Source organism: Narcine bancroftii, chromosome 11 (genome assembly GCF_036971445.1).
Source record: "Narcine bancroftii isolate sNarBan1 chromosome 11, sNarBan1.hap1, whole genome shotgun sequence".
Classification (NCBI taxonomy): domain Eukaryota; kingdom Metazoa; phylum Chordata; class Chondrichthyes; order Torpediniformes; family Narcinidae; genus Narcine; species Narcine bancroftii.
In genome coordinates, this window is record NC_091479.1 from 63745097 (window position 1) to 63768757 (window position 23661).

Genomic DNA, 23661 nt, shown 5'->3' on the forward strand with positions numbered 1-23661 from the left:
TTGAGAGTGTGACCTCTGGCTCTAGACACCTCATTTTGGGAAACATCAACCCAACATCTATCCTATCAAGCCCCACAGAATTTTATGTATTCCCATAAGATTGTTTCCTATTATAAGACTGCACACTAAATCTGCTTAACAACTTACACCATGAATTTGCCATGACAGAACAAGAGGAATTCTCGTTAACTTTAACTCAACAAGGACCTGGAATTTAAACAGAGACTTCAGAATTTATAGCATTCTATCACCGTATATCTAACTTTATATCTAAGTTATATCTAACTTTAGTTAAATATAGGATAGACAAATGTATGGTCTTTCCATTGAATTTAACCCACAAATCAGATTTATTCCAGTAGGTCTTGAAATTTAAGTCACTATAAATCACTCACTCTATCCTTCCTTACATTTAAAAATAATTGAAAAATCCAGTTGGAGTCAAAATTTTCATACAGACTCAAATTTCTATTTATTTGGTCTGAAGTTATGGGCACTAATATATTGCATACAATTAAATGCGACATTCCACATAAATAAACAATCTATGGTGAGGTCAGCAACAAAGAAGAAACATTTAATTTATAATTAGTTAGTCACAACTTCATCAGAATATGCTCAGAGCAGCTAGTGAATGGAAATTACAGAACATATAAATGACCATATAGATTAAACAGTGGGAAAAAAAAATTAGTAGACTGTCCATGTTACTTGCTTCATTTGATTGGGGCAGGCTAATTGCTGCAGAGCTTCTCTTGAGCGATCTGTAAACAGAAAGTATAGCACAATTGAAAAGAAAATTACATCCTTCCCAAAATGTTATTCTTCTCTTGAAGATCCAAGTGCTGATTTGTGATTGCCAGTACCTCACCAAAGCCTGGGCTACAAGTGCTGGCAGGCTCAATGATTTTTGGGAGGTGGAAAATTGCACTCAATCATGTTCTTGTCCCAGGTTAAGAAAAGTCAGCCAGCTTTTTCACTCCACATTGGGAATGACAATAGCTTGTGTATGCATCGTCGTCAGCTGAGACAGGTTGTTATACTCCTTTGGTCGATTATCAGTTGGAGAAAGGGTTTCCAAGCAGTATTTTTAAGCTATGAGTGCCAAGGGTACACGGTTGTTTTTTTCCCTCTCTCCTGCTTTAGATCAAAGCACGCTGTAGCCACAGAAGAGATCGGCCGACACAAGTCCAGAAGCAGAGCCAAGAAGAGGGCTGCATGGCTCAATACGAAGCAGAATGGGACAAGTGTTCAGTGGGCCTTAAATAGGTTTCATATTCCAAACCAAGTTTGCACAAGCAGCAATATTAAATACATATCATGGGGCTGCTCTGCAACCTAACTCACCTGTTATAAGTGGACAACCATGGAAAAGAAGAATGAAAATATGGGGGCAGAAAATGAGCACACTTTCCACTGCTTCATCTGTCAGGTTCACACAACGGTCCATATGAATCTCCTAAAGAAAAGGAACCCTGATATTAAAATTATTTGGAAAAGTTAAATCCTATTGTAATAGCCAGATGTGAACCTATCAGCTACCAATTTTCGAGCAGAATCAGACTCAGAATTTATTGTCATGTTACACGTCACACAATTCTTTGTTTTGTGGCAGAATTACCGAGCAAATATTGCTATATATAACCTTTCAAAAATAAATAAATAGTGCAAGAAAACAGTTGCAAAGATTGAGAGAATTATTTTTAGTTGCTATAACTATTGTCATAAGTAAAAATGCAGCAATCAGTTTTGCGTTGATAAAAATTTAACAAACAAGCTTAATCTTCGAATACCGTGAGTATCCATCTGAATGAAAGAAGCACTTTCCTACTGAAATATGGAACCTTCTGGCAAGGCAGCAAGCTTAATATTGTGACCTTGTACTAAAACTTCTGAACTTTACTGACTTTAGTAACAGCAGTGCACCACACATCACTATTTGCATTTCTAGAACCAGTCAAACAGAAATGTAAAGATGCTGCTGCCTGAAATGTGAAATAACAACACAAAATTCTGGCAATATTCAGATGGACTAACTCTTTCCCTCTCACAAATGCTACTTACCGAGTTTCACCAGCTCAAGCATTTTACAGCTTTCATACTTGTTTTTTCCAGTGACTTTCTCTTTGAACAAGCTATAAATTGTTTATATTTTTCAAATTAAAGAATGGTGGTTTGTGTGACTCCATCTTCAACGATGTCCATTGGTGTTGCCAACTACAACAAATTTGATACTGAAACTGCAGGCCTGTATTCAGGCCTCATCTGACTTGCAAAAAGGTCAAATGCTTTTGAAATCAGAGATTATAAGAGGACGCAATACTGAAGCAGAGATTAAAAGTACTAATTTAGTTTGAGGTGGGAACCATTTAGAGGGTACAAGCTGAAGATAGGATTTCATAATTAAGTTAAAATATGCCCAACACTTTCCCATTCCTTTCCTCAAGATCTTTTCTTTATCTTCTTCCTCCTGCCTGTTCTCGACTCAAAATCTTCTAACTAACCTTATCACTCTCTTTCTCTCTCCTCTCACCCTGTTCTGGATCATCATATTGCCCACTCCTCTGTCTTCCCAGATTTCCCTTCTCTTCAAGTCATACCAAGAGCACAAAAACAAATTTTCGATAAGTCATTGAGTTATGTTCAATTGTAACATAGATTGTTATAAAACTAAACACCGCACATTTCCAACTCAGAGTATTCTAATGTAGCAGCGAGAAAACTAAGGTATGGACAAAATTCACATAGAACACAAACTGCACTGCTTAAACTTACTTTTAAATTGTCAGAACACACTCCATTCACTAACCCAATGACACCAGCATCAGAAACCTGATGAGATGAAAAGAGCAACGATGATTAATAAACATAAGAAAAAGCATTGTGAAACACAACAGATCACATCCTAGCCTCATCAGAACCGTGAGCACCACCCCCAGTAATGCTGTCAAAGTACCCTATGTTTCTGATATTCACAAACATTTAAATTTTAATTACATTTAACTTTTAAATAATTATGCATTAAGTGTGTGTGTGTGTGTATATTATGTACCAATTACTTTATTTATTTCATTTTTACATTGTATACATGATAAAGAAAACTAAAAAACTTAACCTGAACTTAGCTATTAATGGAAGTCAGTGGCCCTATTCAAATGAATGTGATTGCCCCACCTGTCTGAACCTGAAGGGCTTGAAACAGAGTGGCAACATCCAACTTCCAGAATGCTTCAATTTTCTAGACTGATGTGGAGACGTGAACATTGAAGATGCACACATCATCAATGGAAGTGGTTCCCTATGGAATTGCTGGCCACACTGGAACTTGATCCAGTCCAATGACTTTTTCTGGTGTGTGTCATTTTACACCTGATGTTATCAAAGGGGAAACAGGTCCTTTGACCCATTTTGTCTGTGCTGACCTATTACGGTAACTGCTGATCCCACTGACCTGTACCCGGAATATAACATTCCATATCCCTCCCATCCATGGAATTTGCTGATCCCAAATTTTACTTAAATGTCAAAATCAAGCCTGTATTCACCACTTCAGCTGTGAGTTTATTCCACACTTAATGCCCAACGTCCACATAAATTTCATCTGATGGCCACATACATTTTTGGAAGGGATTGGCAGGTAGGATTAAATGTGAGAATGGAATAAAATTAGAAAATAGGGATAGGAAATCCTTCAAATTTGCTTAATATGATTGTGCCTCATTTCCTTGAGCTCAATAACCCATATTTCTGGAGATTCACTACCCTCTGAAATATTGTTCCTATGCACCAGTTTTAAATGCCTGTTCTCTCCTCTACATCCTCCCCCCACCCCCCAACCTGGCAGATTCTTCCAGCAGTGAAAATATTTACACATCTACCATCATTACCCTCATTATTCCACACCAAATAACTTAGATCAAATATCCTTGGCCATTTGGAATGAGAAGGTTTTTTTATCACAAGTCCAATGCATTTCAGACTACTTACTTCTTTACCCAAGGGTTTCCCTCCACCATTGAATTCTACATGATCTTTCTCTCCATAGACTGCAGAATGAATCCAAGATTTCTGTTGGTTTGACTGATGCAAGATGTTTTGGACAAATATGTTGGCTCACTGATACAAACACTAATCAAAATCATTAAACTATGCTATATTTTAAATGGTATTTCAAATCTTGCACACAGCACGTTTTCAACTACCTTCAATCATTCCCCCTCAAGATCTTACCACTGGTCTTTCATTCTGGCATTCCATTACTCAGCAACTGGGAAGTCAACACATTCTTTGCCACTTGTTGGATTATCACCTGTCAGTCAACTAGTCTCTCTTTTATAGTTATTCAAAACATTTAAATTTAATCATATAACCATTTACGGAGCGGAAACAGGCCATGTTGGCCTTTCGAGTCTGCACCGGTTCACTGATTTTGTCTACAACAAATGACAGAAGGAAAACATGAGGGGTGGTCACTTTTCTTTACTTAACAGAAACACATCTCAAATATAATTTTTTTAAAAAATCTATCCAATTCACATTTGAACAAATCAATACTAATACCTCAAGAGATTGTGTTAACAAAAAAAAATGGTTTAATAGTTTATCATTTGGTAGCAAGAGTCAAGGAGGCTCAGCAACCCAAACGCTACCTTTCAAAAAAGGTTCAGTTCCCATTACACCAACCTATGTCTTTCATTGCATCAAGGAGTAAATTAAATGTAATTAAATTGAAAAACGTCAGAAATGCTGAACATGAAACTATCAGATTGTAGCAAAGTCCTAAAAGGAAGGAAATCTGCCATTGTTACAGTCCAGCCAATATGCAACTGCAGATCCACCAAAGAGATTGCTGGTAAACTGCCTCATTTGTTCAGTCAATAAGGGATGGATAATACTATAAGAGAATGACTTATCAGGTATAACAAACTCAGATCAAACATGTTTTTACAAAAATAATCACTGAATATCATGTATACACCTTCTACTCATAACAATGAATGGATTTTATCCTCAGACACTGGAAAAACATTAAATAGAGAAGAATGGGAATATTTATTTGTCACCTTAGTAAAATTTAATTTTGGCCCAACTTTTATACATTTGATAAAACTTTTATATACATCTCCAAAGGCCTCAATCATACCAATTCCCAGTAATCCAAGCTTTTAAAACTACATCAAGGCATGAAACAAGGCTTTCCTCTGAGCCCATTGCTTTTTGACTTAGTACTGGAACCGCTTGCTATTGCTCTGTGGGCAAATCCTGATATTTATGGTTTGTTGAGAGCAACTACTGAACATAGGTTATCTATGCAGATGACCTTTTATTGTTCATTTCCAACCCTGAGTTATCCATACCTAATATACTGTCATTACCTTTTCATTTAACAGATTTGCTAGTTATAACCCCTCTTCGCCGCCCATAGCAGGTTTGCTCTGGCAGCCACCTTCCTGGGATCATCGAAGTCTTCCTCCACGATGAACTGCCGGATGTCCTCAAGAAGCCTCTCCAGGAAGATCTGCTGGAACAGTGGGCAGGAGGGGTGACCATTGTTGAGAGCGAGCATGTTGCTCATGAGGGCCCTCTCCCGCAAACCATCGAAAATGCGGGTCAACAACTCTTTGTTGACCACATACCTTCCTTGTTCTGGGGGCTGCTGAAGGAAGTTGATGATGCAAGCTGTGGTGTCCTGATTGAGGATGATGACCATGTGGAAGTAGCACGTGTTGTGGGCGGAGATCTGTTGAATGGCAAACTGCACCTTGGCTTGCTGGAACCACTCCCGTGGTTGCGATGTCCAGAAGCCGGCAGCTTCAACGCTACAGCGTTGATCGCAGGTGGCTCTTCCATCTTCGGGTCCAAAGCACCATTTGGACCAGTCGGAGTCACCACTGTAACGAGATTGGTATGGCTACAGCTAGGTCATAGCTCTTCATTATAGCCCTAAAGCTGCAGCTTGAATCCACAGAAGAAAGACACACATGACAGTAGAGTGTATTCATTGGCAGCTCTGCCTTTTATACTCAGCTCAGCCGCGTCACCACCGGGGCCTGGCTTGAGTGAGCTGGCTGCCGATTGGTTACCTCGGGTGCCAGGGCCTCGATTGGGCTCCCTGCGATCCACTGGCGGTGATTGACCAGTTTCACTGCTTTGCCAGTGGCCTATGGAAATGGACCGTTTCAGGCCGGTCGCCATGTTTGACAGCCATTTCATTTGTCGGCCCAAGCCGCTACAGGACCGACATTTTAAGAACTTTTTCAACCCTATTTAGGATCACTTTAGATCCATGTCTAGTAATTGCACTATTTGTTTTTGGTAAAGATATTAATATTATTTTATCTTCTGATCAAAGATAGGTTATGGCATCCTCCACTTTATTTGCAGGAAGAGCAATTCTATTAAAATGGAAAGATGAGTTCCTACCTGCACAAAATTAATGGTTATTAGATATTGTGTCCTTTTTAAATCTGGAGAAAATTAGGAATAATGTCACAGAAATCAAGATTTCTCTTGATAAGACTTGGGGCCCATTTATAACTCACTTCCATAATTTGACTAATTGGGTGTGAAGATGAACATCACTGGGTGTGGTTTTCTGGATCCCCTGAGGCCACTTGGTTGGATTTAACACTACATACAATATGAATTTTAACCTTGATTGCTGTGGGTTTGAATTTTTTTATTTTTATAGTGTTTGGAAACCACCTCATATCTTGTCTACTCCTCTTAATTAGTAATCGTTAGTAACAATTACTGATTGTCTATTAAATGGTAGGTGTTTCTTTTCTTATTTTTGGGTGGGGGGAACAAAGAGAAAATATATAAAAGTACTTTTTTGTATAATTGGCTATGGATAATGTTTTATTCAATTTTTCCTGTAATTATGCAAACAATTAAATAAAATTTAAAATATGTGTCCAATCTTCTTGGCACACGACCTTGATACAAAATATGTTGCAACTTTATAGCTTACAATAAACAATTACAACCATAACAGTCAAAAGCGGCCTGCTTCTTATCTGCTGATTCAGAATAAAATTAACTATTTTAATGACAATATATTTTAGAAACAATTAATTGGACTTCCAGCTGAATTTATTCATTAGTAGAAGTCCTGTTTTATTCCCCTTAGTTATACAAACAAATTTATAAAAACCGTGCATCTTGGCGCCTCACAGTTTGGTGGGCAGCAACCTCCTTTGAAGAAGACCGCAGAGCCCACCTCACTGACAAAAGGCAAAGGAGGAAAAACCCAACACCCAACCCCAACCCACCAATTTTCCCCTGCAACCGTGTCTGCCTGTCCCGCATCGGACTTGTCAGCCACAAACGAGCCTGCAGCTGACGTGGACATTTACCCCCTCCATAAATCTTCGTCCGCGAAGCCAAGCCAAAGAAGATATAAACAAATAGAATTTGTTGCCAAGCCACATTGAAATATTACATGACCAAGATCTTAGTTAAATGGTAGATTTTAAGGAATACCAACAGACAGACTGAGCCCTGGTAAGGAAATCCCAAATCTTAAAACACAGACAGTCAAAGTACAAAAGTAATGGTGGGGTTATTCAAGGTGGGGATTTCAAAAGACCAGAAATGGAGTACAAGGTCAAGTTGTGGAGCTAGAAGAAATGGGAATGTCTGAGGCTATAAAGAAATTAACAATGATGAGTTCCAAGCACTGATGTTTAAGATCATGCTCCCTCTTAATGTGCAATAGTGTTACAAGGTAATATCATTAGTTGTCATACATGGAAATGATTTAAAAAGAATGAATGATTTTCTAGTTTTTAAAAAAAAAACATTTAGTTTTCAAAGTCAATTTGAAGAACTTTTCAAAATTGAACCAGAGCTCCAAGTTAGCAGAAAGTACATAAATTAGCATTTTGTATGTCAAAATGTTTTACTTTGATTACTTATGTGCCACAGGTGTGTCCTGACACTTAAATAAATTGCCATCTGGTGCAATTTACTGCAGAAGTACATATGCCTGCAATATAATTTTGATCAGGTGAAACTGACAGAGGTTTGTTGAGAACTGTGGTTCAGTATGAAGTGCAGTGAGTGGAGTCTATTTTATTCCTTCTGCATTATACACCACATACAAAAAATGCAATTAATGTTGATGAATGAGTTTGATGGAGGTGTAGTAGCAACAGATATTTGTTAACTTTATTTACCTTTAAGGGCACAAATCCTCTTGAATCTTAATAGTCCTCGATGTTATTAGCTTTGTGGAATGAGAATTATGATCTGACTTTGTCTAATTAAATTGTGACAAAGAGTGACAAGGATTATCAGATTGCTCAAATGAATAGGAAAGTATCTATTTAAAATAGTGTAAGAAGGTCCCAAGTCTATGCCAAATTAACTGAAAGCACTGGAGAGCTGCAATAACTGGTCTCAAATTTTAAAAATTGAGGGACTGTCATCAACCTGCTGCTACTTGGAATTCATTAATAGCAAACAATGAGATAGCATCTTGCTATTTAGTCATCTTTCCAATGGATAAATAGTGAACAAGTGAAAAATGGCTTTGAGGAATTTGAGGAAGGCTCCCAAGAAAATTGCATTATTTTTGTTTCATTAATAGAACAAGTATATAAACACATAACTAATATGTAAAATTAATTCACTGTTCAATGATCCCATACCATTTACTAAGTAGCTATATCACATGGTGTCTCTTAGCCATAATGATTTTACACAACCTATGTCCTGTTCTGACAAGTGGAAATTTCAACCCATAGGCAGGTCTTGAGATCCTTGGACTTTAAACCTGTATTGTGAGTTTTTCTTTAACCATGTGTCTACAGATTTTCATATTTTACTTTAAACATGAGCAATTAAGGTTCCTGAACATCAGGCCATTCACTTGTACACAATAGGTGCTTCCAAGAGAAGTATCAACATGAAGTATCATTCTACTTTGTGTGCAACTGGGGTAACTTCTTGAAAATGTGATGAGATTTATTTGTGAATTATTTGAACAAATCATTTTTAAAATAAGTATTCCAATTACTATTCTTAAGCAATTGCATTTTCATTTGCCAGGCGTTGCAGTTTTTTTTTATTTGACCCCTCAACCAAGTGATTTCTCACAGACAATGCTGCGAACAGAAGTTTACAGCCTCCTGTTAGGATATTTTTGTGGAAATGGGATGAGGCAATTACAATGACCTGGACTCCTCAATGGCATATGTTATCCAAAGTGGTCATTTGGATTAAATATGCAAGGACCCTGTGGAACCAAACCAAATATCTAACCTCTGGCGAGAGGATAACAAAACAGAATATGGATACAGAAAATCGAATACATTTTCCATCATATTTTTCAGTGTACCTTTGTGGCTGAAAAATCTACACTATGCAGAAACTTGCAGTTCTTCCCCAGTGCTTGCAAACTGGCATCAGTGACACCCACGCAGCCACTAATATTGATTATCTTCAGTAGTTTGCACTGTTGTGCAAGGGCTACAATCCCTTCATCCGAAACATTCTGGCATCTTCGGAGACACACTTCCGACAAATGGGGACAGGATGAAGCAATGACTTTCAATCCTGCAGGAAGCCACAAAATCATGTTTCAAAGGAAGCATACATCAATAATTCCAAAAACAGAAAAAAATTTTAAGCTACAGTATTTTATTACAGGTCTTGAATATTGAATAGATTCTTGCATTGTCTGTATTAATATCTATATTTTTGTAATTGCTGTTTTCTAATTAGAGTGATAAAAAGTAGATTAAGGAGCAAAGCATAAGGGAATGGAGATGGATGATGGTTGTTGGACAGGAGATGAGGAGCACAAGGAACCAAAATAGAGAGGGAACAAATCAGTCACTGACTGAAATCCAGATGTTTAATTCTTTTGTGGCATGAAATACCCACATCTTCTACCCAATAAGGATGCATTAAAAATAGATAATGCTCCAATTAGTCACTCTAATACTGTATTTTCACTGGCAGCGTGACACAATGAGAATTTTTGGTTTTCACTCTTGAAATGTCACCCTTCTGTCAATGTGGCAGATGCAAGTGTTATGCCCAGCACATAAAAGCCACAGTTTGACTGCTTCCAATGGCAGCACTCTCATCTGCTCTCAGGTGACAGGAAAACACCTCACTGAAACAACCTTGTGACTCAAATATTCAAAGCTGTGAACTTGCCAGAATTATCTTCATACACTGGTGGCTAATACTTTGACAATAAATTCTAATTCCTGCCAGGCAAGGGCCAAATATTGTGAGAGTATTAGCAGGCAACCTAAAAGACTGTGGATAGCCTTTGCTTCCATGGAAGAACAATGCTGAGCAAAAGCTGCCTGGTGCCTGAAGAAGGATCCTGTTTGCTCCTTTTCCCAGAGAATGTAATCCTGAGGCAGGTTATCAACATGTGCTAAGAGAATAAACAGAAATGCTGGAGGAACTCAGCAGGTCTTGCAGTGTCCATTGAAGGTTAAGATATGTTACCGACATTTTGGGCCTGAGCCCTTCCTCAAGGTATGAGCAAAAAAAAAATGACAGGCATCAATTAAAAAGGCTGGGGAAAGGGAAGAATGGAAGGCAGCAGGAGTACAGACAAAAGATGTCAATTAAATAAAAGGACAGGAGGGAGGAAAAGTGAGAATTGATTGGAGGGTTTTTTGTCTCTGACAGGGAAAAGGAGAGAGAGAGACAGCAAGAGAGAGGGAAAAAAAGCTGCCCCCCTCTCTCTCTCTCTCTCTCTGCTAAACAGACAGTTAAAACTTGAAAATCAAGATTTTCTTCATCAAAAGTGGACAAAGAAGCCAAGGCAACTGAGAACAAAGACGGAAGAAGCTCCTATTCAACCTGGGACTTTGGGTGAAAGTCCGAAAGGGAGCAGTGCAAAAAGGGTGGCTGGACTGGCAAAACCTGGTAAAACTGGGGAGTTGGTTGGGAGTGTTGAAATGTTGATAAGAAACCGAAATAAAAGTTTGTCAAAGACCTGATGGAGAGAATGGGTTGAGCAGACGTTGAATTGATGAAAATGCATGAATCGAGGGAAGAGACCCAGTGAACATTTTTCAAAAATGGATTCCACAAGTGTTAGGAGAAGATAAATTTGGAGAAAAACTGCATATTGAGAGAAAGCACAGAACCCTTGGTCCCAGAAGAGTCAGTGACCAGAGACCATGACCAGTACTGGTGAGGATTTTAAGCTACCGAGAACAGGAGATAATTCTGGGAGCAGGCATATGATTACTATAAACAGAATAATGGCTCGCCAATGTTGATCATGAATAGAAGAGATGCAAACTGTTGAAGCTGGAAGATTTGTAATGTACATTGCAAAATTTATGCAGAATCATGGATGTTTATGAATATTTACACCCCAAACTATGATGATGAAGCCTTTATGAAGGATATCTTTTTGAAAACAGCAGAGAGAAGACAAAATATATTGATTTTCAGAGATTTAAATTTTTGCTTAGATCCAATATTGGACAAATCAGCGAGAACAATAAAAGGGCATTATCATTTATGAAGAATTTAAATTTAAATGACTATATGGAGGTGGCTCAACCCCTTAGAAAGAGAATACTCGTTCTATTCAAGGGTACATGATTTACATACAAGGATTGACCCATTTTTAATGTCTGCACAGTTACAAAGTAGAGTGGTAAAAATGGAATATTTGGCAAGACTTATCAGACCACTCACCATTAATGCTAACTATTACAATAAGAGACAGATAGAAATATAATCTTTCTTCTACTGACAATAGTTTTCTAATATGGGATACACTTAAAGCTTACTTGAGTCCCTTAAAAAATTCATATAAATCCTTCTTCTTTCGTAATGAGGCATTAAAGCACCATCTATAGATACTTTCTTGCTTTTCCATTATCATAATTAATGACAAATTATTTTTTCTATTAAGAAACTTAAGAGAGAATATGCAAGAGAATTCGGTTTAGAGAAGGATTTAATAAAATTAGGAAAAAAATCATTTATCAGGAACACAAGAAAAATGTAGAATATTAGAGAATAAAAAGACAATATAATACACTACAAACATACAGACAGAAAAAATTATCCTAAAATCTAAACAAAAATATGAACTAGGAGAACAGGTACACAAAATGTTATCTTGTCAGGTTAAAGGAGAGGAGTTATCAGAATGATAAATCCAATAGAAACAGAAGCTGATGCTATAACATATAATGAAAAAAAAAATAATACATTTAGACAATACAATATGAAACCATATAAATCATAAATAGTAGGAGATGAAAACAAAATGGAAATTTTTTTAAACAAATGTTGAACTTCCTATATTAGAAGAGAGAGAAACAAATGATTTAGATGCACCTTTTACAAGGGAAGAAATAGAGAAAGCTTAGCTACTTTACAAGCTAACAAGTCCCCGGGGGAAGATGGGATCCCTTCTGAGTTCTGTAGACAATTTAAAGATTTGTTGATGCCTCTTTTTCTGAATGTGTTGGACCTGGTGGTGTAGACCCAAACCCTCCCAGAAACTTTTCAACTGCTATAATTACACTGCTACCAAAGAAAGGTAGAGACTGACAAAAAAACCTCATCATACAGACCAATATCACTTCTGAATGCAGACTATAAAATTCTAGCAAAGGCATTTGTAAGTATTTACTAAAATGAATACATCCAGATCAGGTGGGATTTGTTAAAGGAAGTAATTCTTCAAATAGTCTGTCAGTGGTTCTCAACCTTTTTCAATCCACTCACATCCCACTTTAAGTAATCCCTATGCCATCAGTGCTCTGTGATTAGTGTGGGATTGCTTAAAGTGTTATGTGAGTGGGAAGGGAAGGTTGAGAACCATTGCTCAAGACCCAATTGTTACTGAAATATTTTGCTTGAGAAAAATTGTCATTGGCCCATTTCCTTTGGAGTTCTGAAACCGTGCACATAACGAGTCAATTAGGGACGATTAAAACAGTCATTTTCAAACTTTCTTTCCACCCACATACCACTTTATGCAATCCCTTACTAATCCAGAGAACCTATGGCATAGGAAATACTTAAAGTGGCATGTGAGTGGAAAGAAAAAGGTTGAGAACCATTTGGTTGAAGTAGATTTGCATTCAGGTGTTACATCCAGGTCTCCAGAAACTGGAACCCAAACATAACTATTTCTTTAGATGCAGAAAAGGCATTCGTCTGACTAGAATGGATTTTCTTATATAAAACAATGGAAAAATTTGGTGGAGGTAGAAAATTCATTAATTGGATATAAACTCTATTATAAGCTACCAGCTAAAATTTTAACTAATCGAGTAGACTTTATCACTTTATCACCAGCATTATTTATTCTAGCTATTGAATCTCTGGCAGAGATTATAAGAAAAGATCCATATATTAAGGTCTTCAAAGTTGGACAAAAAGAACATAAAATTAGTTTATTTGCTGATGATGTGTTATTAGAATATTAGAAAAATATGGAAGAATATCAGGATATAAAATAAATATGGATAAAAGTGAGATAATGCCATTGCAAAATTTTGTTTATGAAAGATTCCAAAAAGACAATGGATTTAAATGGAAGAAAGATAGAATTAAATATTTAGGAGTAATGACAATAATAATTTACAGAACTTGTATAAGCTCAAGAAAAATAGAAGATTTACAGAAATGGAAAGATCTGCCGATTACATTAATAGAAAGTGTAAACTGTACAAAAATGAAGGTAATGACAAGATTTCAGTATCTCTTTCAAATCATTGCCTATTGTACTAACTAAAAATTTCTTTAAATTATTACATAAGACAATTCCGATGGAATAACAAAGTACCAAGAATTGAACTGGAAAAGTTAACATGGGTCGATAAACTGGGAGGACTTAGACTTCCACATTTTAAGTATTATCTATCAGCACAAGGAAGATTTTTAATCATATTTCTTTATAAGAAATAGTCCCCCTTTGTGAATTTGAATGGGACTGAATTCAATAAAAGAGGTAATGAAAGACTTTATTTATAAATGGAATGTTAAGTTCTTAACAAAAAAAATTGACAATCCTATATTAATACAATGATCAGAATATGGCAAGAAATAAATGAATGTATTGAAAAAAAAAGCAGGTATTTCACTGATGACACCATTACGTAAAAATGAACTACTGGCTATGGATCTGGGTAACAAAATATTAAATTAATGGTATGACAAAGGAATAAGATATGTTGATGATTGTTATATGGAAAGATTTCTTAGTTGTTCAAAAGGCACGAGATAAGAATGGAATAGCTAATGGGACATTCTTCTGCTTGCTCCACATTAGAATTGTTAAGAGAAAGTTGAGGACCAAACTTGACCACACCTGAAGTTAGTGAGGTGGAACAAACAATTTGGTTGGGAAACACCTAAATTTATATATAAGATGTATTTTGCTCTCCAAAATGAAAGTGCAAAACCAGGTTTTCAGAGATCAAGAAAGAGATGGGAGTCAAATTTAGGAGTTGCAACTAATGGAAAGATGTTGGTCTGATTGATGTTTGGATAGCATGACGTCAATTATAAATGCAAGATATGGATTAGTACAATATAATTTTCTACACCAATTATATCTCACACCACAGAAACTATATAAATCAAAATCAGAAATATGGGAGATGAAACAGGAACATTTGTACATGCTATATGGTTGTGTATGAAGGTGAGACCTTTCTGGCAGGATATGATTGAAATACTAACAAGGATAACGGGGATGGTCTTCATGGGCCACCCAGAGGTTTATCTTTTGGACAACTTTATTGAAATAAGTAATAAACTAATTAAATTCTAATTTTCACTTGTTTAAATAACTTCATCTGTGGTTAAGAAATGTATTGCGATTACTTTTAAATCCGACTCCCCTCTACAGATAGCACAATGGAAGTCAGAGATGAACAGAAAAAAAAAAATCACTTACAATCTAAAGAACAAATATTATATATTTATAAAAAATATGGCAACCATATTTAGACTATATAGGGGCCCACATATAAAAAGCTGCTACTTATAAAAATATAAGTGACCTTCCCAATGAAGATTTTCTTTTTTAAACCCAATTGTAAGCCCTGACGGGTACAGATTTATACTGTGAAGGGGGAGGGCGGGAAGGGGCTGTTGTGTTTTGTAAGTTAAAAAAAAGTTATATACATTTTTTTATTTATTTTGAAAATGGAAAATTTTGATATGTATATTTCTGGAAAAAAAAGAAAAAGTACAAAGTAATTGAATTTGAAGCCGAGTGTTTACAAAACATGAAAAATTTGGAGGCTAATAGGAGATAAATGGAGGCACAAAAAATCTTCAGAGATAGAGTGGATATGAAAGCCCTTTTTCCTTAGAAGAGAGTATATATGGATAACCATTTAAAATATTTAAATGAGACAAGATTTTTTTTAAAAAAACACAATAGTGGATTCTTTTTTCTTAGCCCCCATTTGTAATATTAGAACCCTGATTTGGTGGGAACATTATGAAACTTGTATTGTCATATCAAGAGGCAGCATGTTCTGAAACCATTACAAACAATTATAACTTTTGAGGCACATAGAAAAATGGTTACTTTGTTTGAGTCATCTTATTTTAACTTTTACAAGATCTTGTCTTTACATGATAATGATTGTGAAGCAAGAATAACTGCTTTGTTTTATCCTCAAGTCCTTTATCCCTTCCCCTCTGTGTGTTTAAAATAAGCAAAGAAAAATACCTGCAGAGGTTACAGAGAGCTTGCAGTCACTGGAACTCAAGTTGATTTCCCTCAGCTGAGTGCAAATCTGAAGCATGATCAACCCATGGTCAGTTATGTCACAGTCACGGAGATCCAGTTTCTGGAGACCTGGATGTAACACCTGCATGCAAATCAGCTACTGTCAGTACACAAGTGAATGGCTTTGAAAAGGAAAGAAATTAAGTACAACTCCAAGTACTTAACAACAGATGTCCTTCAACCTTTAAGTTAATCTGAAGGTATAGATAGTGTAAAGGAATTCTTGTAAAGAATTTATTCAGTAAGAATACAATTGACACAAAAATAATCTCTATACTGGTCAAAAGAAGCTTGAAAACACTCGGTGGTGACAGATGTGCCGATATTAGCTGGACATGTGGTAGAAGAAAACATATTCCTCTACTGGTTACAAGCATTAATGACACTAAGTGAACAGACATTTGGTCAAGGACAACAGGCTTCCCTGTAATACAGTATCCACTCATAACTTCAACAGCTGTCAATAACCCTGAAGGGTATGCTTGCAACAGCAATAACACTGATGGCTCTATCATGCAAAATGTATGCCCTTGATGACAAAAGCAGCAATCCTATCAGGAAAAAGATGATGACAAGAGGAATGATTAATTGCTGACCATGACAGAATCAAATTATTTTGCTTCATGTTACCTACATTGTGGAAAACAAGTCCTTTTTTGCTCACCTGACTCATGTTCTCATCTGTAATAAGTCCCTGCAAGCTCATTATTTTAATTAATTTGTCTTTGAGATTTGGTGGCAGAGTTTGCACATCAGCAGCATACCTAGAAAGTGATTTTACCAGAGAGCATAGGCATCTAAAAATAAACAGAAACATGACAGGGTAAGATTAGAATGAAGGCCAAGAAAACTTTTTGAATAATAGATTCAAAAAAGATGCAATGTAGAGGCACAGTGGATTTGCAAGACTCGTTTATTTCACTCTTCATCGTGACATTCTTTTGGTTTTCTTTGTAACTTTTTAAACTATACATTTGTTTTCTATATATATATATATATATATGTATATATGGTGTTTAAAAGAATCAATTTTTATTTCAGGAAAATGTCTAATATACAATCTAGTGACAGCACCCTTTGTTGAACTTAAAATGGCGTGCGACTTCGATTCTCTAAGGGCTGGATTGACAGACAGGAGCCAGGAGTAGGCCTTAATGAGTACTAGTCAAACTTGGACATTTAAGTAGCTTTCTTGAATATGGCTTAAATTTGTTTTAGTTAGCCAGAGACTAGGGAGTCCTGGAGTAAGGTAAGTCAGCCTAAATAAGAACCCCCAGGTTAAGCCTGATTAGGTGAAGTATGAGCACACGCTGTTGGTCTAATAAAAACCTGGAATGGAGGAGAAAACACCATTATGAGGTGTGAATCCTCATAACCATGGCAGAAGTAAAAAGAATTTGTTCAAAATACTTTCGTGAGTATGGAAAAAATGCTACTAAAACAAATTGAAAGTATAAACCGTACTCTGCTCCTGGGCCGCAATGTGCAGTGAATTCAATCTAAATGAAAATGTAACAATGAGAACAGTACATCTTCAGGTGAGATATTTCACATTTCTCATTCATATTTTTGTGACATCACTTATAATATCTGCCTTTATAGACTCTGTGGAAGAACCTTAAACTGGCTTTACAAAGAGAGAATGCAGAGATCGGAAGAGAGTGATTTAATACTGGGGTGGTGGACCACCAAAAAAAGAGAAAACTGACCTACATCTGCTGTCTGGAATCATAGAGCACAAGGAACCTCTGGATGGTGTATCAGACAATGACTATTTGGACAGTTTAGATGAAGAACTGAACATAAACGGTGTTCTTTTTCCAGAGGACAGGAATCTGAACAGATTGGAAGATCCATTGCCCAGCGAGTGTGCACCATTCACATCTGCTATAACATTCATGAGAGAAGATGCTGCCATCATATTTCAGCAGAAACCAATGCGTGAAAAGTTAGCCAGAGAATTTCATGAATATGGAATGAGACAACTTAAGGAAGAACATGAAAGGAAAATGAGAATTCTACAGGTGGAATTGGATATGAAGATGGAAGAGAGAACAATGATCCAAAAAAGATACAGTAATGAGACAATTGTGATTCCAGCCAATATGATAAGTAAAAAATAAATGTTTTGTCATTTGGATATTCACGAGTGTGAGTATTTTAATCACCACAAACTACATTTTAAACCAGCCTTGGTTTAGTCACTTATTTAATTTTGCTGCTCACTATTTTAATTTTGTACAGAACAAACATTATCGAAGCAAAAATAAGTCATTGTAGCGTGTGCTGTGAAATGTGGAGTAAGAACGACACACACACAGTCGAGGTCGAAGATTGATTTATTGCCAGCTCTGTCTCTGATGACAGGAGTGACATCATCACAGTGCCGGCCTGATTGGCCGGTATTCCCACCATTGCCTGCTGTTTCCCACCGTGCAGGAAGTCATCCAGGTTGACGGCTATTGGTAGTTGTGGGGCCCTCGCATTCGCTGGCCATTTTGTGAGCCAGGTCATGACTCAGTTCGTGGGCTGCTACATGACCCCCCTACCCCCCACAAACAAGAACTGGCAATAAGAGTGTATGTTGATGCTTTTGGCTGCCTACCTCTGTGTCGTGGGGGCTGAGTCATGACTGGCTGGCTAATGTCTTCATGGGCCGGTTTCAGGTGGTCGAGGGTGAAGGTCTCCTCTTTGCTGGCAATGTCCAATATACACATCCACCTATTAGGCCTGATGACACTGTACGTGGCCTTTGGAGGGTTGCCTGGTGCACTCCCTGTCGCACAAAAACATAGACAGGTATGCATGTCTTTGGGGACAGAAGATTTGGGCTGGCCATGTGGCTGGGGCTGTGGAGGGGTTAGGGTACCCAGTCTTTCCCTCAGCTGTTTCAGTGCCACCATGGGGGCTTCTGGATCTTTGGCAGCAGCCAAGGACTCCCCCTGGGATTACCAAGGGTGTGCCATAGACCATTTCTGCTGTGGAGGCATTAAAGTAATCTTTTGGTGCAGTGTGTATCCCCAGAAGGACCCAAGGCAGTTCATCCACCCAGTTGGTCTCCTTGAGCCAGGCCATCAAGGTGGCTTTCAGGTGTCTGTGGAACTATTCCACTAATCCATTATCCTGCGGGTGATATACCATGGCATGGTGGAATTGGGTTCCCAATAGTTTGGCCAGTGCCTCCCAGACCCCCAAAGTAAACTGTGCTACCCTGTCAGAGGTGAGATGTTCTAGAACTTCGAACCTGGACACCCAGGTGTTGATTAGTGCCCTGGCGCAGGTCTCCATGGTCATGTCGGCCATGGGGACTGCCTCTGGCCACCTCATTGAATGGTCAACTATGGTGAGGTGGTATGTTGCCCCACGGTAAACCAGCAGTGGCCCAAAGATGTCAACAAGAACGCTGACTCAAAAGTCTGGGGACATGCTTTAGTGTGAGTTTGCAACTTGGACGCTTGACAGAGTGTGCAGGTCTTGGCCCATTGACTGACCTGCTTGTGAAACCCATGCCAGACCAAACTGCTGGCCACCATCTTCACCTGTGGTTCTGATGTCTGGATGTGCTAAGTTGTGCACCACTTCAAAAACCTGCCTTCGCCATGCTCCCGGCACGATGGGTGGGGTTTGCTGGAGATGTCGCAGAGGAGCATCTGGTTGCCGGGGAGATGACAACCTCCTCCAGCCGCAACCCGGAAAGCGCTGTCCTGTTCAGTGGGATCTCAGGATCATCATGTTATGCCCTGGCTAGGGACGAATAGTCTATGCCCTGGGATAAGGCGTGGATGGACGATGGCAATTTGCTGGATGTCCATGGTGAATTCGGACACATAGGAAAGGTGATTCTGCTGCCTGGCCAACCACCGGTCACTTTATAGAAGGCAAACGTCAGTGGTTTGTGGTCTTGAATTTTCTGCCTTCCAGTAAATATTGGAAGTGCATGACTGACAGGTACAGCGCCAATAGTGCCTGTTAAAGACACTGCATTCAAGTTCAGCTGGCCAGAGGTGCCTGCTAAAAAAGGGCAGGGGCTGCCATTGTCTGCTGATCAGCTGTTTGAAGACCCCTGACTGCTGTGCTGGAGACATCCACCACGAGGGTGGTTGGCGCCTCCTGCCTGAGGTGATCCAGAAGGGTGGTGTTGGCCAGAGCGTCCTTCACCTTCTGGAACATCTACGAGGTCTCCCCCATCCCAGGTAATACAATACAATTCCGATTCTCCAAAATCCTCAGTTATCTGAAATTTTTTTTTAAATTAGGATAAATGAGGATATCTGAAATTCTCATTTATCCAAAAATTTTCCAGAGCCGAACTGACCAGAGACCTTGGGCTCCCACCGCCGGCAACAGTGAACCTCAAGCTCCATCATAAGCAGGGTCTTGACGGAGAAGTGTCGATGATCGGCAGTGGCCAGCATTTTTTTGGGTGAGAATTAAACATTATTTTAAAGCTTAAAAAGCCTTACCTTGTTTTTGTTGTTGTTTAAACACTGTTACAAGTGTTCAAAAATGACCGGTTCTCCGAAAAAAGCATTTATCCGAAATGGGCCTGGTCAGTCCCGAACATTTCAGATGATCTGAGTTGTACTGTATCTTTATTTTTCCCCGCCATGAGCGCAAAAAAGTAGTGCATGGTTCGAGCTGCTGCCCGAATGAATCAATGGTAGAAGTTAATCAAACTGGTGAACTCCTGCAGCCCTTCATGGTGCGAGGTTTTGTGAACCACAACGGCCTCCACCTTCTCGGGCAGTGGTTTTGCCCCATACCTGCTGATCCGATGCCCCAAAAAATCGATTGTGTCCCGACCGAACTGACATTTGGCAGGGTTGATGGTCAGTCCGAACCCATGCTGGCTGGTTACTAGTTGTTGGAGATGGGCCTTATGCTTTGAATGGTTGCAGCTGGCAAAAGATACCATCCAGGTAGATGAACGCAAATGGGAGTTCCTGGCACACCTCGTCCATCAGCCGCTGAAAAGTATGAGCAGCATTCTTAAGGCCGAAGGGCATCCTCATGAATTTGAACAGGCCAAAGGGGGTGATTATGGCAGTTTTGAGTATGTCCTTGGGGTGCACTGGATTTGATGATAACCCCTGATTAAATCGACCATTGAAAACACCTGTGCCTCTTGTAAGTTGGTGGTAAAATCTTAGATATGGGGCACGGGGCATCCGTCCAGTATAGTGGCCTCGTTGAGGTGTTGATAATCATCACATGCCTCCACCCTTTTGTTACCTTCGGGTCCAGGTGCAGTGGGGAGGCCCAGGGGCTGTCCGACCACCACACTATCCACAACTCCTCCATTTTCTTAAATTCCTCTTTGGCAAGGGCAAGTTTTCCTTAGCATGGAGCTCTCGGTGAGGATGTGGTGCCTTAACCTCTGCTTTGGTTCCGTGGAGAATTGTGGCATCATGACTGTGGGGAACTCTGCCAGGATACGTGTGTAGGCGTTGTCAGATAGCATGACGAAGTCAAGGTGTGGGGGTGGGGGACCCCAATAGTTTGGCTTCCCTCAGGGGCATTGTTTGATAAGTTCTGGCGTGCACCAAACACTGCCTTTTCAAGTCTACTGGCAGGCAGTGGGTGCGCATGAAATCAGCTCCCAGAAGCGGTTACACCACTGCCACGACAATAAAAGCCCACTTATATTGGTGGCCAGTAAATCGTAGAGGGATGGTGTGGGTGCTGTAAGTTCATATAGAGGTGCTGTTCGCTGTGCTCAGTGCTGGGCCTGGCTTGGCGTTCCGGGTGTTGTGGGCTGTGGGGGGTGGGGAAGGAGACTTATTTTGGCACACCTCGTCATTGTGTCGTCAAGAGGAGTCAAGTGCCCAACAGAGTCCCACACATGGAGGAGGCTGTCACATTGGCTAACCGCTGCAGCCATTTAACGACAGCTGGCCATGGCGTTTCCCGGAAACACTATGGGTGGGCAGCATCGACGGGCCCCTGCACCCCATCACTGATAGCAATAACAATATGGCTGGATAAGGGGCTTCACTTGCCTCTCCGTCTGCTGTGGCTTTGTTGCCGACTGGGGTTGGGGCTTGGAGATCTGTTACACACTTGCTTCACTGGCACCACACAAGTCACCAGTTTCACGATGCAAGATTCCAGATGGCAAAACTTCAAATTGATCAGAACTTGGAGAAAAATGGGTAAAATGCTCCCTCTTTGAGACAGAGAGGAAAGTCTAGGCTCAAGCAAAGAGATTATCTCATGCATTTTCTTTGTACATACGAAAGCAGTGTCAAAAAGTTATTTCATCAAAGTAATTTAATATCCACAAGTACTTGTTTGCCAGGCTTCTGTAGTGCATGCTGGTCTTCAGTGAGATATTCCAAATACTCCACACTCCCTCCCAAACAGCACTAAGCAGAAGTTAAACCTGCCTCTTTGAAAGTTAATTTAAGCTTCAATTTAGTCCTAGAGTAGCTCTGGGCCTCCCTCTTGCAATCGGCTTAGTTTAATCCAGAACAGGCTAAATTTATGATTATTTTAAGATAAGTCAGTGCAAGTCGCTTTGAGTGAAGATAGCTCAAGCAGATAATTTAGTCTGGGACTAGATTGAAGCTCTGTCTGTAAAACCGGCTTAATCTAACATGACTATGACCTTAAGGTCACAGCATTGACATTGGAAAGCTTTGGTATCGGGGGAGGGTCTGTGAAACCATGTATTTTATATCAACATGGCCTCTTCCCAATCACACATGGCCGGTCATTCATCGGATACGTTGTTGAAGAAAACTACCATTATCAAGTGAATTGAATCTCCATTTTGAGAGAATTAAAAATTAAAGACAACTTGGCAATTTTACAGCTTCTCTGCATCTCAGGTCTGTACCATAAAAGTAAAAGGTCACAATCAGTCTCCAATGCTTGAAAATTCAATCCAGAGCCCCCACTGCAACACAGAACATGAAATACCCCAAGTTCAAATGCTGCAGATAGAGAACCCAGGGCGTATGGATAATATCAAGAGACAGAATTTGCCAAAGGTGGGAATAAAATTAGTACAACGTGGAAACAAAAGGTCTTTAAGGAGTGGTGACAGTGCACAAGGGTGGGAGGAGGGCCGCACAGGCATCAGGCATATTCTGAGGGGGAGGGGGAGGGGGAGGGGGGGAGGGGGGGGAGAGGGGAGGGGGAGGGGGAGGAGAGGGGAGGGGGAGGGGGGGAGAGGGGAGGAGGAGGGGGGAGGGGGGAGGAGGGGGGAGGAGGAGGGAGGAGGGGGGAGGGGGAGGAGGAGGGGGGGAGGGGGAAGGAGGAGGGGGGAGGGGGAGGGGGGAGGGGGAGGGGGGAGGAGGAGGGGGGAGGAGGAGGAGGGGGGAGGGGGGGGAGGAGGGGGGAGGGGGGGGAGGAGGGGGGAGGGAGGGGGGAGGGGGGAGGGGGAGGGGGGAGGGGGGAGGGGGGGAGGGGGAGGAGGGGGGGGAGGAGGGGGGGAGGGGGAGGAGGGGGGGAGGGGAAGAGGGGAGTGGGAGAGGGGAGTGGGAGAGGGGAGGGGGAGGTGGGAACATGCACGTATGTGATGTGGGGTAAAGGAGGAAACGAGAGACGAGGTGGGGAAGGCAGAACAAAACCACAGTAGAGGCCGGAGCGAGGGAGTTGGGGGGGGGGGGGGGAGAGGCCGGGGCGGGATGAGTGGGCAAGAAGGGGGGCCAGAGTGGGTCGACCGGAGCGTGGAATGGCCAGGGTTGACCAGGGGTGGGGGTAGTGACGGGGGGAGGGGGAGGGGCGACACCCGCTTGCTGATCCGGGAGGGACGGCCAGGGAGGCCACATTAATGCAGACCGTACACTTACAGATCGAGCAGCGAGGAAGCGAACAGCTCGCCCATCTCGCGCCCCAAAACTAAACCGTCTCCCCCCCAACCTCCGCGCCGGGCACGCTGGGAAACCTGACCGTCCCGG

At 40.2% G+C, this 23661-nt stretch overlaps 2 protein-coding genes across 3 annotated transcripts in view; one reads left to right on the top strand and one right to left on the bottom strand.

The window, feature by feature from the left end:
• The window catches only part of etfbkmt (electron transfer flavoprotein subunit beta lysine methyltransferase), a 57296-nt gene extending 50487 nt beyond the window's left edge, over positions 1-6809 (top strand). Inside the window, 1 exon segment of the mRNA XM_069902280.1 lies at positions 5391-6809. The gene's annotated coding sequence lies outside the window, so the exon portion shown is untranslated.
• Positions 448-23661, bottom strand: amn1 (antagonist of mitotic exit network 1 homolog (S. cerevisiae)). Of its 2 annotated transcripts, none has more exons than XM_069903147.1 (7): positions 23554-23661; positions 16422-16554; positions 15698-15839; positions 9344-9561; positions 2776-2832; positions 1348-1459; positions 448-764 (listed from the first exon to the last, which is right to left on the bottom strand). In XM_069903147.1, exons 1-7 carry the CDS (start codon positions 23586-23588, stop codon positions 691-693), a joined length of 771 nt encoding a protein of 256 aa, XP_069759248.1. In that variant the 5' UTR covers positions 23589-23661; the 3' UTR covers positions 448-690. The 2 variants fall into 2 exon arrangements, with proteins under 2 accessions (XP_069759248.1, XP_069759249.1); XM_069903148.1 differs by lacking the exon at positions 23554-23661 and adding an exon at positions 18363-18444.